This window comes from Schistocerca americana, chromosome 2 (assembly GCF_021461395.2).
Source record: "Schistocerca americana isolate TAMUIC-IGC-003095 chromosome 2, iqSchAmer2.1, whole genome shotgun sequence".
Classification (NCBI taxonomy): Eukaryota; Metazoa; Arthropoda; class Insecta; order Orthoptera; family Acrididae; genus Schistocerca; species Schistocerca americana.
The window spans coordinates 576169827-576184093 of NC_060120.1; the positions used below are offsets into that span (position 1 = coordinate 576169827).

The 14267-nt window shown below is 37.8% G+C and overlaps 1 protein-coding gene across 4 annotated transcripts in view; it reads right to left on the reverse strand.

Moving 5' to 3' along the window:
- LOC124595265 (thialysine N-epsilon-acetyltransferase-like) overlaps window positions 1-13905 on the reverse strand; it is a 53950-nt gene extending 40045 nt beyond the window's left edge. Inside the window, exons 1-2 of one of the 4 annotated variants that reach the window (XM_047133941.1) lie at window positions 13886-13905; window positions 2303-2438 (exon numbers count right to left, since the gene is read on the reverse strand). In XM_047133941.1, coding sequence (XP_046989897.1) covers window positions 2303-2368 — 66 coding nt within the window. In that variant the 5' untranslated portion in view covers window positions 2369-2438; window positions 13886-13905. Of the gene's footprint in view, window positions 1-2302; window positions 2439-13370; window positions 13393-13460; window positions 13731-13885 lie in introns of those variants that run through there. The other 3 variants (XM_047133939.1, XM_047133940.1, XM_047133938.1) reach the window with 3 other exon arrangements.
- Between the last annotated feature and the right edge of the window lie 362 nt (window positions 13906-14267).

Here is a 14267-nt window from a genome sequence, read left to right on the forward strand (position 1 = left end):
GGCCATTAAAATTGCTACACCAAGAAGAAATGCAGATGATAAAAGGGTATTCATTGGACAAATAACTTATACGAGAACTGACATGTGATTACATTTTCACGCAATTTGGGTGCATAGATCCTGAGAAATCAGTACCCAGAACAACCACCTCTGGCCGTAATAACAGCCTTGATACGCCTGGGCATTGAGTCAAACAGAGCTTGGATGGCGTGTACAGGTACAGCTGCCCATGCAGCTTCAACACGATACCACAGTTCATCAAGAGTAGTGACTGGCATATTGTGACGAGCCAGTTGTTTGGCCACCATTGACCAGACATTTTCAATTGGTGAGAGATCTGGAGAATGTGCTGGCCAGGGCAGCAGTCAAACATTTCCTGTATACAGAAAGGCCTGTACAGGACCTGCAACATGCGGTCATGCATTATCCTGCTGAAATGTAGGGTTTCGCAGGGATCGAATGAAGGGTAGAGCCACGGGTCATAACACATCGTCCACTGTTCAAAGTGCCGTCAATGCGAACAAGAGGTGACCGAGACGTGTAACCAATGGCACCCCATACCATCATGCCGGGTGATACGCCAGTATGGCGATGATGAATACACACTTCCAATGTGCGTTCACCACGATGTCGCCAAACACGGATGCGACCATCATGATGCTGTAAACAGAACCTGGATTCATCCAAAAAAATGATGTTTTGCCGTTCGTGCACCCAGGTACGTCGTTGAGTACACCATCGCAGGCGCTCCTGCCTGTGATGCAGCGTCAACGCTAACCGCAGCCATGGTCTCCGAGCTGATAGTCCATGCTGCTGCAAACGTCGTCGAACTGTTCGTGCAGATGGTTGTTGTCTGTTGACTCAGGGATCCAGACGTGGCTGCACGATCCATTATAGCCATGCGGATAAGATGCCTGTCACCTCGACTGCTAGTGATACGAGGCCGTTGGGATCCAGCACGGCATTCCGTATTACCCTGCTGAACCCACCGATTCCATATTCTGCTAACAGTCATTGGATCTCGACAAACGCGAGCAGCAATGTCGCGATTCGATAAACCGCAATCGTGATAGGCTACAATTTGACCTTTATCAAAGCCGGAAAATGATGGTACGCATTTCTCCTCCTTACACGAGGCATCACAACAACGTTTCACAAGGCAACACCGGTGAACTGCTGTTTGTGTAAGAGAAATTGGTTGGAAACTTTCCTCCTGTCAGCATGTTGTAGGTGTCGCCAGCAGCACCAACCTTGTGTGAATGCTGTGAAAAGCTAATCATTTACATATCACAGCATCTTCTTCCTGGCAGTTAAATTTCGCGTCTGTAGCACGTCATCTTCGTGGTGTAGCAATTTTAAAGGCCAGTAGTGTAACATCTTCTGTGGTTATCAAGATGGACAAATAAAAAATTTATCCATTTGTAATTACAGATATCAGCCATGTTGCAGGTAGATTTCGCAACTGTGACATCACTGTGTGTCAAGCTGCATAAGTTACTAATAGCCCTGACAACAAGTGAAAAATTGTTCCTGTTTGTGCACAGTGGCTCTTCTCAGTTACCTAGGATCAGGAAGTAAGAGGAGAGTCTAAACAGAAGAGACTTTACTTATCTTCCCATATGGTACATGTCAAATGACATGCAGTACAACACCCTCACCCTTCCCAAAAATCATGCTCTGAGGTGATGTGAAATAATTTCCACCCATTTTTTCATAACATGAACTAGAAATGGTGAGAAAACGTAATGTTTTGGTTTAGTACCAATGAGACAGGTGAAGATTCATGTTAATCAACATGCACCACATATACAATCAAAATAATATAGATGAAAATAATAAAAATTTTCTTCAGTAAAAACTATTCTAATTTATAACAATTTTTTGTGCTTTTGTAAAGTAATTACATGTTTCTGAAGAGTGATGATGATGATGATAGTAATAATAATAATAATAATAATAATAACAATAACAATAATTCACAGTACTTTATTAATGCTTTTCACTCTAAAAAGAAATAACTGTTATTGTCCTAGGGTCGTAAAGGATTTGAAACATCTTATTAATCACTTAATATTTTCTTTCATTCTGCAGTGGAAAATGCAGTTTTGAAACTCCCTGGCAGATTAAAACTTCATGCAGGCAAGATTCCTGGTTTAACTTCAAGTATGGGACATAGCTTTAAACTACTAGAAAGCATCACTTAATATTTTACTCCATCATGTTTTACAGATTTTGTACGAGAAAATAACACACATTCTCATTAACTGAAACCAGGTAACTATTTAGTTCATTGCATAACTACCTTAATTAGTCGTTTTATTTCACTGCAGTCCTCCTTCCTTGCTTCTCTGATGATTATACCTTCCATGGTGTTTTGTCTGGACGGCCTTGTTGTGCAAATGCTGCTGGTTACATTAAATGGAGTTTCCCCGTATTACCTGCCATGAGTAAGTAGGTTGTTCAGTTTCTACATTTGACTGACAACAAAAATTTCACCACCAATATTTATCTGCTAGAATTGTAACAACGAAATATAAACTACAGGAAATAAAAAAATTATATAAAGGGAACAGCAACCCAAGTCACTCCATAATGCTATGGACAATGCATCTCAGACAATCAATACACAATGGACAACACATGCACTATGGTCTTTGCAACCCAATCAGCTACTGGATCTTGATATTTCAACAGGATACTACCAATCCTAACTCTCAAGCACAGTACTATCGTCTACGTCATTGTCATCAGTGATATGCCAACATTGGAAACTTGATAAACAAGAGCATAAACTTCAAACAAAAGTGAGAATACTTCCATGGTAACAACGGTATTTTAATACTCTGACAGAACTAGGTTTGGCAACAATATATCAGATACAGTTTTTCTCTAGTAACTTCAGATTCCAACAAATGGCTAAGGGGCTATATACAAGAGTTATCAAGTCCAACTGTGGTGGAACTGTGCACTGTGTCATGTATATATAGTTTTTGATACTTGAACTGCACTGAGTGAAACTATGATATTAGCAAACACTGGACATGCTGAGCAGTGGGAAAAATTCCAGGCTAAGGCACAGAAAGTGTTTGGTGATTTCCAACAATAGGCTCATCAACTAATACCGTTAGTGACATTTTGAGCCCAGGGTGCACACCGTTTTTCTTGGCATCTTGAGTTCATAATTATGAATCAGTATAAGTTATTACACTTCAAATCACTGGCACTTTACGTAAGCTCAGTAGTTCATAGTAGATGATATCTACACTGCCTTAGAAAAGAAAGATATTTATCTACAGTGAGCAGGCCACTTGGGAAACACAAAACACACATATATAACAACTGCACTGCATGAGCAAGAAAGATTGACTTCATATATACCACTGCTCTCCAGCTACAGTCGGTGCGTGAAACACCGCTAAAACAATAACAAAAAAATGTGTGTGCATACAATACATACCTGCATTTAGACCATTTTGAAATTTTTAACTATGCAGCCATAACATGATCAAGGGAAAAAGTAACGAACCATCCAACAGAAACAGTCACAAAATATATGTATCAAGCACTTTAACACCACAGTTACCCATGGCAGCTGACATCATCAAATAATGATCCATCGGAAGAGAGCAGACTGCAAGAAATTTTGGTAAATTTTGAAAGCTGTCGTGATGAGTAGGGCACCTTATATTTGCTTGATTATCCAAGAAGGTGTTTAGGCACCTTCCAAACACCAACTTTAGGGTCACAGCTTAAGATAATATAAGAAACTATCAAGATTGAAGTGAGGCATACTTGGGAAATAATACATTGGGTACATCCATACTCTTTCCTGAATGAACAGAGAGCTGCTGTAGAAATTTTAAAAAATGCTAATGCACTTTATATTACATGTGATAAACGAAGCTGGAATGTATTTGTGCCATTTACATGTATGTACCCAAGTTAACAGATCCCTAAGATCCCCCCCTCCTAACAAAAATTGCTTTTTGTTGACATCATCCATACTAAACTACACTGGGACAACAGGGAAACCTACATACTTGGTGCCCCAATGTGGTGAATGTACTGGTTTTGACCATATGATATGAGCATTTAGAAAACAGTAATCAAGTTGCTGTATGCAAGATGGCACAGGAAACATACTTTGACTGCATTATGCATGGCGACATCAGAGACACATTAGAAGCTGAACACAGTCAATGTGATTATGGACTTGGAATTGAATGTTGCCCATAGTGTCACCTCCCAGTTGCAGAACAGATTCCATTAGAGAAAAAACAATCGTTCAGCAACATTACAAGTAGGATCAACTACTTGCTACAATCCAGAGGCAAGATAGTTATCTTGCCTTGCCTCTGAATCACTGTCAGAGTACGTATTTTTTGCTTCAAGAGTTTGCTCTGTTATACTTGGTGACCCACCAGAAGCATTTCCCACTCACAAACATACCAGCAGTCTTGGTACACATGGTGCCTTGCCTAAAGTGAATGCCCAATCATGTTCACGGATTAGTCTTGGTTCAGGCAATATTGGGGTGGTCCTACACGAGTGTTCTTGTCGGTGGGCAGCATCATGTTAGAAGTACATATGCCATTGTTTGTGTTTTTAGTTGCATTATGACCACTGTAGTCTGTAGGGGTAAAATCCTGCAACAATATGTGGCCTTTCCTCATGATGCACATGGACCTAGATTCTACGAGCACCTTGAACAAGATGATATCATACATCTACAATCACCAGCTTGCTTGACAGAGTTATTAAACATGTATGGAAAGTTCTTGGCTGAATAACTGCAACAGACTGTTACTGGTCTAAAGCCAACCTTTCAGTGCTCACATTATCATTGTGTGTCATGTTTTCCTCTTCTCTTCCCTGCATACATAGAATATCCTTTAACAGGAGTTTTTGATACTGGTCTACAATGCCATTAAAAAACCACCACAGTGTTTTCAGATCATCTTCTTAATCTACAAACGTCAGGGGAAAATTACAACACAGCTCATATTCCACAAATGTGAAGCATACAATAATTAAATCACCTAGCAAAAACAGAAGTTGAGAAAATCTTTACAGTTTCACAATGCAAGCTAAGTAGAAGCATCATCAGCAACAGGATGAAAAAATCAATACACTACATATCCATGTGATGATCTTATGTGAAGATTTATACTAGTTTAGCCAGCATGGTAATCAGAAAACCTCTTGAAATGATACTCCAGGTAATGTTTAGTAATACAATGATAGTCCAGTTCTTCTCAGAATAATAAATGTGAGCACAATTTGTCACACACATCATATGAAATTTCACAATGCCATATTTGAGGAGCAGACGGGCACTCAGTGGGCATCAACAGCCTGCAATGGTCTGACAGCAACAGCTGATTAATGATCAATGAACCTAAATACAGAGGACTCAAAAGCATCTTGAAGATCTAGGTGGTGTAACAAGGGACATCATTAGTTTTCTGAGCAAACAGCAACACTATTATTGATGACCATTACTTAACTTTACCACAGTCTTTATGACACTAAGTAATAAAGCAAGCAGAAACGTTCTGTAACACAAAAAAACTACTTGTTCTTTTTACTGTTACCTGCCCCTAATGTTTGAGCACAGCAAAGCTCACAAGTGTCAGTAATAACACAAAAATCATTCATATTTACTCAAAATTTCACACTCACATCACAATATTTATTGGATTATATTCTCAGAATGCATTCCTTTTTAGGTTGAATATAGGAACCACCAATGAGAATAAATCTTTGTGCACTGGGAAAGATTGCACATCACTTCATACTTGATATTATCAATGCCAAGTACATCTGACAGAGCTGATCCACTTCCATGAACTTTCAATAAAATGGAAAGCACAAAAAATGTTCAAATAAGCAAACTGATTTTGGAACTACTTGGCTTCACACCTAGAAAGTACTTAGCATCAGAATAAGGTAATGATGCTGCACCCAAAATTCATTACAACATAGCAACTGGTAGTGGGGGATTACAAATGCTCACAACACCTGTAATTTATATCTGCATCTATGCTCTGCAAAGCACTGTGAGGTGCATGGCAGAGGGCATGCCTCACTGTACCAGTTATTAGGTTTCCTTACTGTTCCATTCATGTACAGTGCTTGGGAACAATGATTGTTTGAATGTGTCTGTACATGCAGTAATTATTCTAATCTTATTCTCACAATCCCTGTGTGAGTAATGATACAACTTCTGATTACATGGCACCATTGCCAAAGAATAGCTCTGAAAGACAATACGTGATATTCATTTTGTGGGTCGACCGAAGCGTCTGATCCCACCCGTCGGCATTGACCTGTAACGTAAGCCTGTGGTGTGTGACGTCACGACGGCGCGGAATTTAGTTTGTGAGAGTGGCGTGTTTGTAGGTGTCGATTTGATGCGATCGATGGTGCTCTCTGGTGGTGTGTTAGGTGATGTTCTTGGTTTAGTTTGCGAGTGTGGCGTCGTGTGTGAATTTTGGTAAATTGCTTTATTTGTGTCTTTGGTAGGTATGGATATGACTGAAAGGGTCAACAGTTTTCGGTTGTCTGCTATGATGGGGGACAGTGCGTTGTCTCTAATAAAGTTTCTTCAACTATTCGGATTTTGGGATGAAGTCGTGAAGTGTTCAGTATGTCGTGAAGAAATGAGGTTTACTTAAAGTTCCGGCGTCTCGGACCAGGGACGGCTGTATGTGGAGATTTAAGGATAACAGGTCAAGGGAAGTGTTCGAGCCCAATTTATGGGATCGGGATCTTCTGTTGAGCTATATAGGTCAAGGGAAGTGTCAGATTCCAGATGATATTGTGTTTGGTGGTATTTGGGGAGTATTGTGATGGTTTTTTTCGTCGTTTTGCGTGATTTTGAATGGGGGTGGGTGTCTAAATTAGTTTATATTTAGTTTGTCTCCACCCAAAAACCCCCTATTTCCCGCGCTTGTCCCGTTAGTGTCATTAGGCTTTTTGTGGAACGTGTGTGTGTTTTTCGCTGTATTTTCGTCCTCATAATGTGTACGTAACGACTTTATATGCGCCATATTGGAATCGTGGTTTATGGTCGTTTCCGCCATATTTGTGACGTCATGGGTCAAAGCAGACGGGCGGGATCGGACGCTTCCGTGTTTCCCATTTTGTATGGTGTGACATCACTAAGGAAATAATGTGTAACACTACGCAAATAATTGTAGAACACAAATGTGGAATATTTTGGAAATATATCTCAGAAAACTGGTGAAGAAATTTAACTGTGATCTGCCATGTACTACTTGTCTAGAAATATGACATACACACACAATTACACAATCTTTAGGTTTCAGTTGAACTAAATGTATGCTGTCCTCAACAGAAAAGTAATTATGAACTATCAAGTGTTCCACTAGATGTGTTTTTAGTGGGGGTGGTACATCCTTGCCTTCAACTGACCCTTTAGCTGACTGTCTCTGCCATTTATGGGGATCTACATTTTTAGATGAACCCTGAAACATACTGAAACTTGAATTTTTGCCACACAGATCAGGGCCAGAGGTGAAAGAAGCTGTAAGTGACTGAAAAAAATTCTGTAACTGACTGAGAATTAAATCTCAAATCTTTAGATTTGTAGTCCGACACTCACCAAGCCGTACATCCAATTTAACTGCAAAATAGCAACTGAACAACTGACGTCAACTTTGATTGAATGAAAAATTGTAATACACATGACAGCTTGTAAAAAACTACTTTCAATCCCCCATAAATGAGTTAGACAGGAGCATTAACATAATGTGAGACAGGATGAGATTTCCTACGTAACAGAGGATAGATTATATAAAATACAATGAAAATATGGCAATTTAAATTTCATTTATATATACTGCACTATATATACTATAACTTATAATAGTATATATATATATATATATATATATATATATATATATATATATATATATATATATATATATAAAAACAAGAACTTAAACAAGGAAGTATTCCATCTCATGCACTTTTTAATGTTGTGATGGAGGGATGAGTAGGACAGTTACAGATACAGTAAAAGAAAAAAATGATGATTTTTGCAGATGATATGGTAATATGGGGTGATAAAGAGGTAGCTGTACAGTTACAGCTTGCATGGAAGGAAATAATGAAAACATATGGATTAAAAATAAATAAACATAAGAGTGAAGTAATTGTATTTAGAAGAGACAAAGGGATCAATGGGAATATTACTTTGAATGGAGAACACCTCAAAGTGATAGACAGTTTCACTTATTTAGGGAGTGAAACATCTTGTTATGGAAGAATAACCAACGAAATTAATAGGAGGTTACAGAAGGGAGGCAATTTCTGCCAAACAATAAAACACCTGATTTTGAATAAGGAAGTTTCATAAAAAGCAAAACTCTTTATGTATAAGAGTTCTTACTTCCCTGTTGTCACCTATGGAGAAGAAACATGGACAATGACAGAATGGGATGGGAGCAGACTGCAAGCAGGGGAAATGAAATTTCTCAGAGCAGTTAACAGAAAAACAAGAATGGACTGGGTATGGAATGGAGATATGAGAAAGGACATTAAACAATGTTCCCCCCCCCCCCTCTCTCTCTCTCTCTCTCTCTCTCTCTCTCTCTCTCTCTCTATATATATATATATATATATATATATATATATATATATATATATATATATATATATATATTTTTTTTTTTTTTTTAAGATGATACGGGCATGTTAAGAGGATGCGTGGGCAGAGACTTCCCAAAATTATGGAAGAACTAAAGATGGATGGAAAAAGACCTAAAGAGCCCCCAAGAACATGGTGCAAAACGGGAGAGAGAATATCTGTGAAAAGGAGAGGTGCGACCTGGCAGCAAGTGGAGGAAGAAAAGTGGTGGGAGGACTGAGACAAATGGAGAGGACTCGTCAGCACCCAGACCCAGCAGTAGCTGGAGCGGGATCCGGATACATACATACTATTACTTGCTATAAAACAATAGTAAAATGAGTTGAACTAAATGGTACAAGTTATATGGTGCTTCCCCTCTTCAATTTTTTGTAGTTGATGTATAATATATGTACGTTATATGCACAATAAATACTCATCAGGGATTTGTCTATCATGTATTACAGAATTTCATAATTTAGCTTCAAGTTTTAGATATTTATAATGAAAGTATGTTACCTGTGGAGATAAACAAATTGTCACTTTCCAGATAAACATAGAACTCAGGCTACATAACAGATCAATCTATCGTAACCAAATTTCTTGTACGGAGGGGCAGGCATTATCATGTCTGAACGAAGAAAATATTAAGGGGGAAAAAAGAGGACAGAAAAAAAATCTCTCAAAAACAAAGTATCACAGTACACAAAACTGTGAATTATGGAATCTGCTCGGCTAGAAGTCTTTATCAAACTGTTCTGTTTTGAAACAGTCAGTCCTCACCTACAGATATTCTCCTTTGCAATTTAAACACATTATACAGAGGAAAAACAAATTATATAAGCTATTTTCACAATGATCATAACTTATTGTAACTGACTCTGGACCAGGTCAATGATAGTGCTCAGTGTACAAGTTTTCAGTTCCTCCCTGCAGAAGTCACAAAATGGCTCTGAGCACTATGGGACTCAACTTCTGAGGTCATCAGTCCCCTAGAACTTAGAACTAATTAAAACTAACTAACCCAAGGACATCACACACATCCATGCCTGAGGCAGGATTCAAACCTGCGACCGTAGCGGTCTCGCGGTTCCAGACTGTAGCGCCTAGAACCACTCGGCCACTCCGGCCGGCTGCAGAAGTCATACATACATTCAGTATATGACAAACCCTCATGACCTCACCTGTATATAGGTTAGCCTTCAAGAGTTAAATCTAAACTGAAACAGTTTTCATTTGTAGTGAATTCAGCAAGTATTAAGCCACCCATACAATTAAACTAATGTCACTTATCACGAGTTCACTGTAAACTATTTATTTTGCACTGAATGAGATAGAGATAACTTTATCTGGAAACACTGACATTTGATAGGAATTAATTTGCATTAGATTTTGCCTATGAGTACGTGAATTCATATGCTATGCAAGCATACAGTTGCCAAATGAAATGTTGCATCCAAACTGAACAAATTTATCCACGTGTTAGAATTTAATATTTTTCCATTTGCACAGAGTATGCTAACCACATTATGTTTCTAGAACATAATAAAATGGTAAATGCAAGAACCGCCTGCAAAGGATACAGTGTCCATTAGGAATAACATACAGATAAACCACCCCAGGTTACATATTAATTGATGTATTACTATTTTAGGTAGTAAAACACTTTGTGTTGATAACGGTGCCTACAGAGTTTTAAACATTTAACATTTTGCCATCATCAAGGCAGTACAGTTACTTATAGTGCATTTTGTACTTTTATGCAGTGTCATGTATTTTGTCCATGTTTTTCATTTTTGCAGTAGTGTTTCTATTTTCAAAATTTCTCTTTTAATTATTTACTTACTGTGCATGTTGCTCTCACAATGTGTATGATGTGTTTTGTTACTCCTTTTCCAATCATGTACTGACAAGGTGGCTCCTTCAGTCTTAATTTACTGGACATGCATTCAGAACTGGGGTGTATTCCTTGTCAGCCACCCTGGCTTGGATTTTCCATGGTTTACCCTTGTCGCTAAAGTAGATGCTGGGATGGTTCCTCTGTTTAGCCCATGGTCAATTTCCTGCCCTATCGCCACCTTATCCTATCCTATTTTGTAAATGTTTTATATGTATACATTATTTCTGTATGTTTCTGATGTATTCAATATTGTACCAAATGGTCCAAGGACCAATAAATAAATAAAATGAATACCTGAAGATGTTCACGTCTGATGAGCAAAACAGGTAATAAAACAAATACGTCATTTGGGAGTACTGCCATTAAGGTTCAGCTAAATTGATATACCTGAAGAAATCAGCTTGGCTCGTATACTAACAGAAAACAATTGGGAAGCTGGTTTGTTGGTTGGACTGAATTAAAACAAAGTATCTGCAACAGTCAAGCTGGAGGAGGGAGAATGTTTGACACAGTACGGCAACGACGTTTGTGATGGATGTATTTAATGCTAATTATGTGTTTATTGTGGATCTGTGAACCATGAAGATACCACCCACAAAACTTGTTTAATCTGTGGTTTCTTCTCTCTTTCCGCTGTCATATTTGTATCACGAACAGTTTGCAGCTCATTATTAATAATTATGAATTTGAATCTCACCTGTTACTCTCTAGTGCATTACATGAGATTTTGTACAATCCTGGTTCTCCCCACAACAAATAAATCTTTACACAGTCCACCTCTTCTGTGTTTCCTACCACTTTTGCAGGTCTCCCAAATTAATGATTCATAACAGTTTGTTTTCTTTCTTCCTTCCTACCTTCAGGTCCTAGCTAATTTTCAATTTTCCACTTCCTGAGGCTGATACCCAAGTAGGCCTATTTGTACTTTTTTCTGAATATTGTACCCATTCTTTATTTTTGACACTTTTATTCTAAACATGCCACAAGCAGGGATACATCATACTATCACTGTTACAACTGTAAGTGAGCTGCATGTAGCAACTGCAGATATGTTTGCATGTTAAAAGTGTAAACTGTTGTGTTAAATTGGTTATAATCCTAAAGTAAACACCAATCAAATGCAGTTCTTGCCCTGATATCAGGTTTTTAATGAATTTCAGTACAGAGATTTTGCAGAAGTACTATAAATGAGTATACAATAAGTATGCTAGTCCCACTGTTGTATATCCATTCTGTCTCACCAGTGAGCCACAGAATATCTATCCACTTAACAGGTCACCTGAATATTAACTATATTTCTTCTTGTGTCTATTTTGGTGTTTGGAATGCTGTAGGTGGTGACAGGCTGATCTGTAGCATACCCCAAGGTCAAAGTTATGTTGGATGGTGACACTTTGGTTATGAATAGATGCAGCTAACAAAAGTGAATATGAAATCTTAAATATGGTGATTTATTAATCTGAAGGTTGTTTGACAACTAGGTTATGTTGAAACGTGACACTTTCATTGAAAGTTAACGACGTGGTATCTAACACTTCACTTTAAACACTTTGGAAACTACCATACTGAAAAGAGAGAGAGGTCCAACAAAATCTAAAACCAAAGTTATAAAAATGCAAGAAATGTAGAATGAACAGACTCAAAATGGCATAAAACTCAGCTGATAACTAAAACTAAACAAGCACAAATATAAGGAAAAGAAACAGACAAGATGGAACAATAAACATCACACTCACAAACTACAGATTCTGAAATACGGTAACAAACGTATTCACAGAATATTAGTTGAGTTATAATATCTACAATGCTCCAGCTGACAATACCCAAAACATAAAAATCTACGAAATTGGGCATCTGTCCCCAAAATACTTGCAAATGGCTGCCTCTATGTTTTAATGTACAAATCTCTAGACAGCAGCACTCCCAAAGGCCTTTCAGTTTATGATATTTATTTTGCAACCACAGTCATTCAACAAATATATACTGTCTTCCTGTATGAATGGTCCTTAAATTACCACTACTCATTTATGATTCTTGCTTCTAATATGAGGTTTACAAATAATCCTGGATTGTTCTCTAGACAAATAATAACAATTAAAAATTGGTTCTAAATTCTCATGAAGTACAAAACCTGAAGTCGGTTTGAATACTACATTAATTAATTACGCACGATCCTGTAGTAGGTTTTATGTCATTGCCTTCCTCTGAACTGACGTAACCAACCATTTAAGGAACGTGAAGCTTATCGTGGAAGCTGATCCCAGTACAACTCTGCATACCTCATGTCTGCAATAAACTTGAAAAAGTTCCAATCTACGACCATGTACGTCACATTATGCTGTCATTAAGGACTTGTCACGAACGTGATAATTTACTGCCAACTGAAGTGCATATTTTTCAAACAGTCCTTTTACCAGATGTAATCTGCAAATTGGAACATCAATCTTTAAACTCCTGTCAGAAAACAGCAGTCATTAGCGATGGAGGTACTGTTTCTGTGACACCATCCACGTATTGAACAGATTCCATGCTTGTATACTCCAAAGGGTTTCAATGTCACAACACCCATATTACGAAATTTTCCCGTGGTTTTCACTGTCATCCTCACTGTTAATGGTGAAACGCGTACCCTCATTTAATAATAGTCTATGGTAGGAATTATCATTGCGACGGCTTTTTCTTACAAATACATTTTCGTCCCAGGCACATCTCTTAAGGCTGTATAACGGAATGATAATCTAAATATGACACAATGTTTCATACGTATCACAAACGAACGAGAAATTCAACTTTCAGGTTATAAGCGGTATATACTTGGCGTTAGAAACTGCTGCTTCTTAAATAGGTAGTCGCTTAAGATTAGGTTGGCTATCAAAACAAGACTTAACAGTGCAGGCATCACACCTCCTATAGTTAATCAGCTTCTTTTTTTCCCCCTCAAGTTTGTGAAACAGCAATCTCAGTGCTGAAAAAGTTTAAGAAGGAATTAGAAATAAGACTCAAGAAGTATTTAAAGTACCGAATTTTCGCGATGATATATGATACTTTCATTCTGCGTAAAACAGTTGATTTCTTTTCGCCGGGCTGCCACGTTTGGTTGGTTTTGTTTACATACTACATACAAATTTCGGTAGCGACCTATCTCACAAACTATCTTCCGTTCATCAACGATATTATAGCACATTGGTGACATAAAGATATTAGAAACAAATGTAAGATGTTCCAACTTTCTCTAGAGAAAGCTCTTTACTTCAATAAATTCATAACTAAATTTACTTATCAGAAATAATGTGCAGCACTAATAATAATCATTAATGATTAATACGCACTATCAACGTGTATTGCACAGGACTCCAAACTTCAACATTTTCTTTTGTGAAGACCAATCACACTGGCCGTCACGTCACGGCACCATCACGTCAGTATGCATTCACACTCACTACGCTGTCACCTTACAAGTTAGATTTTGACTGATATTACCTTGATTAACAGTTCTTTGTCTTCCATTAGCCATGACTGGACAGACAGTGTCAATTTTACAGTAACATTACCACATTAAAATTAATTTAAAAAAATGTCAGTTTAACGTATAATGCTATAGCCAGATCTATAGAGCATATATTTTAGAACTAGAGAACAATATACTTTACAATAATAAGACACTCACGTAGTAAAATAGCTCCTGTTTTAATTGACACTGAGTTGCAGTTT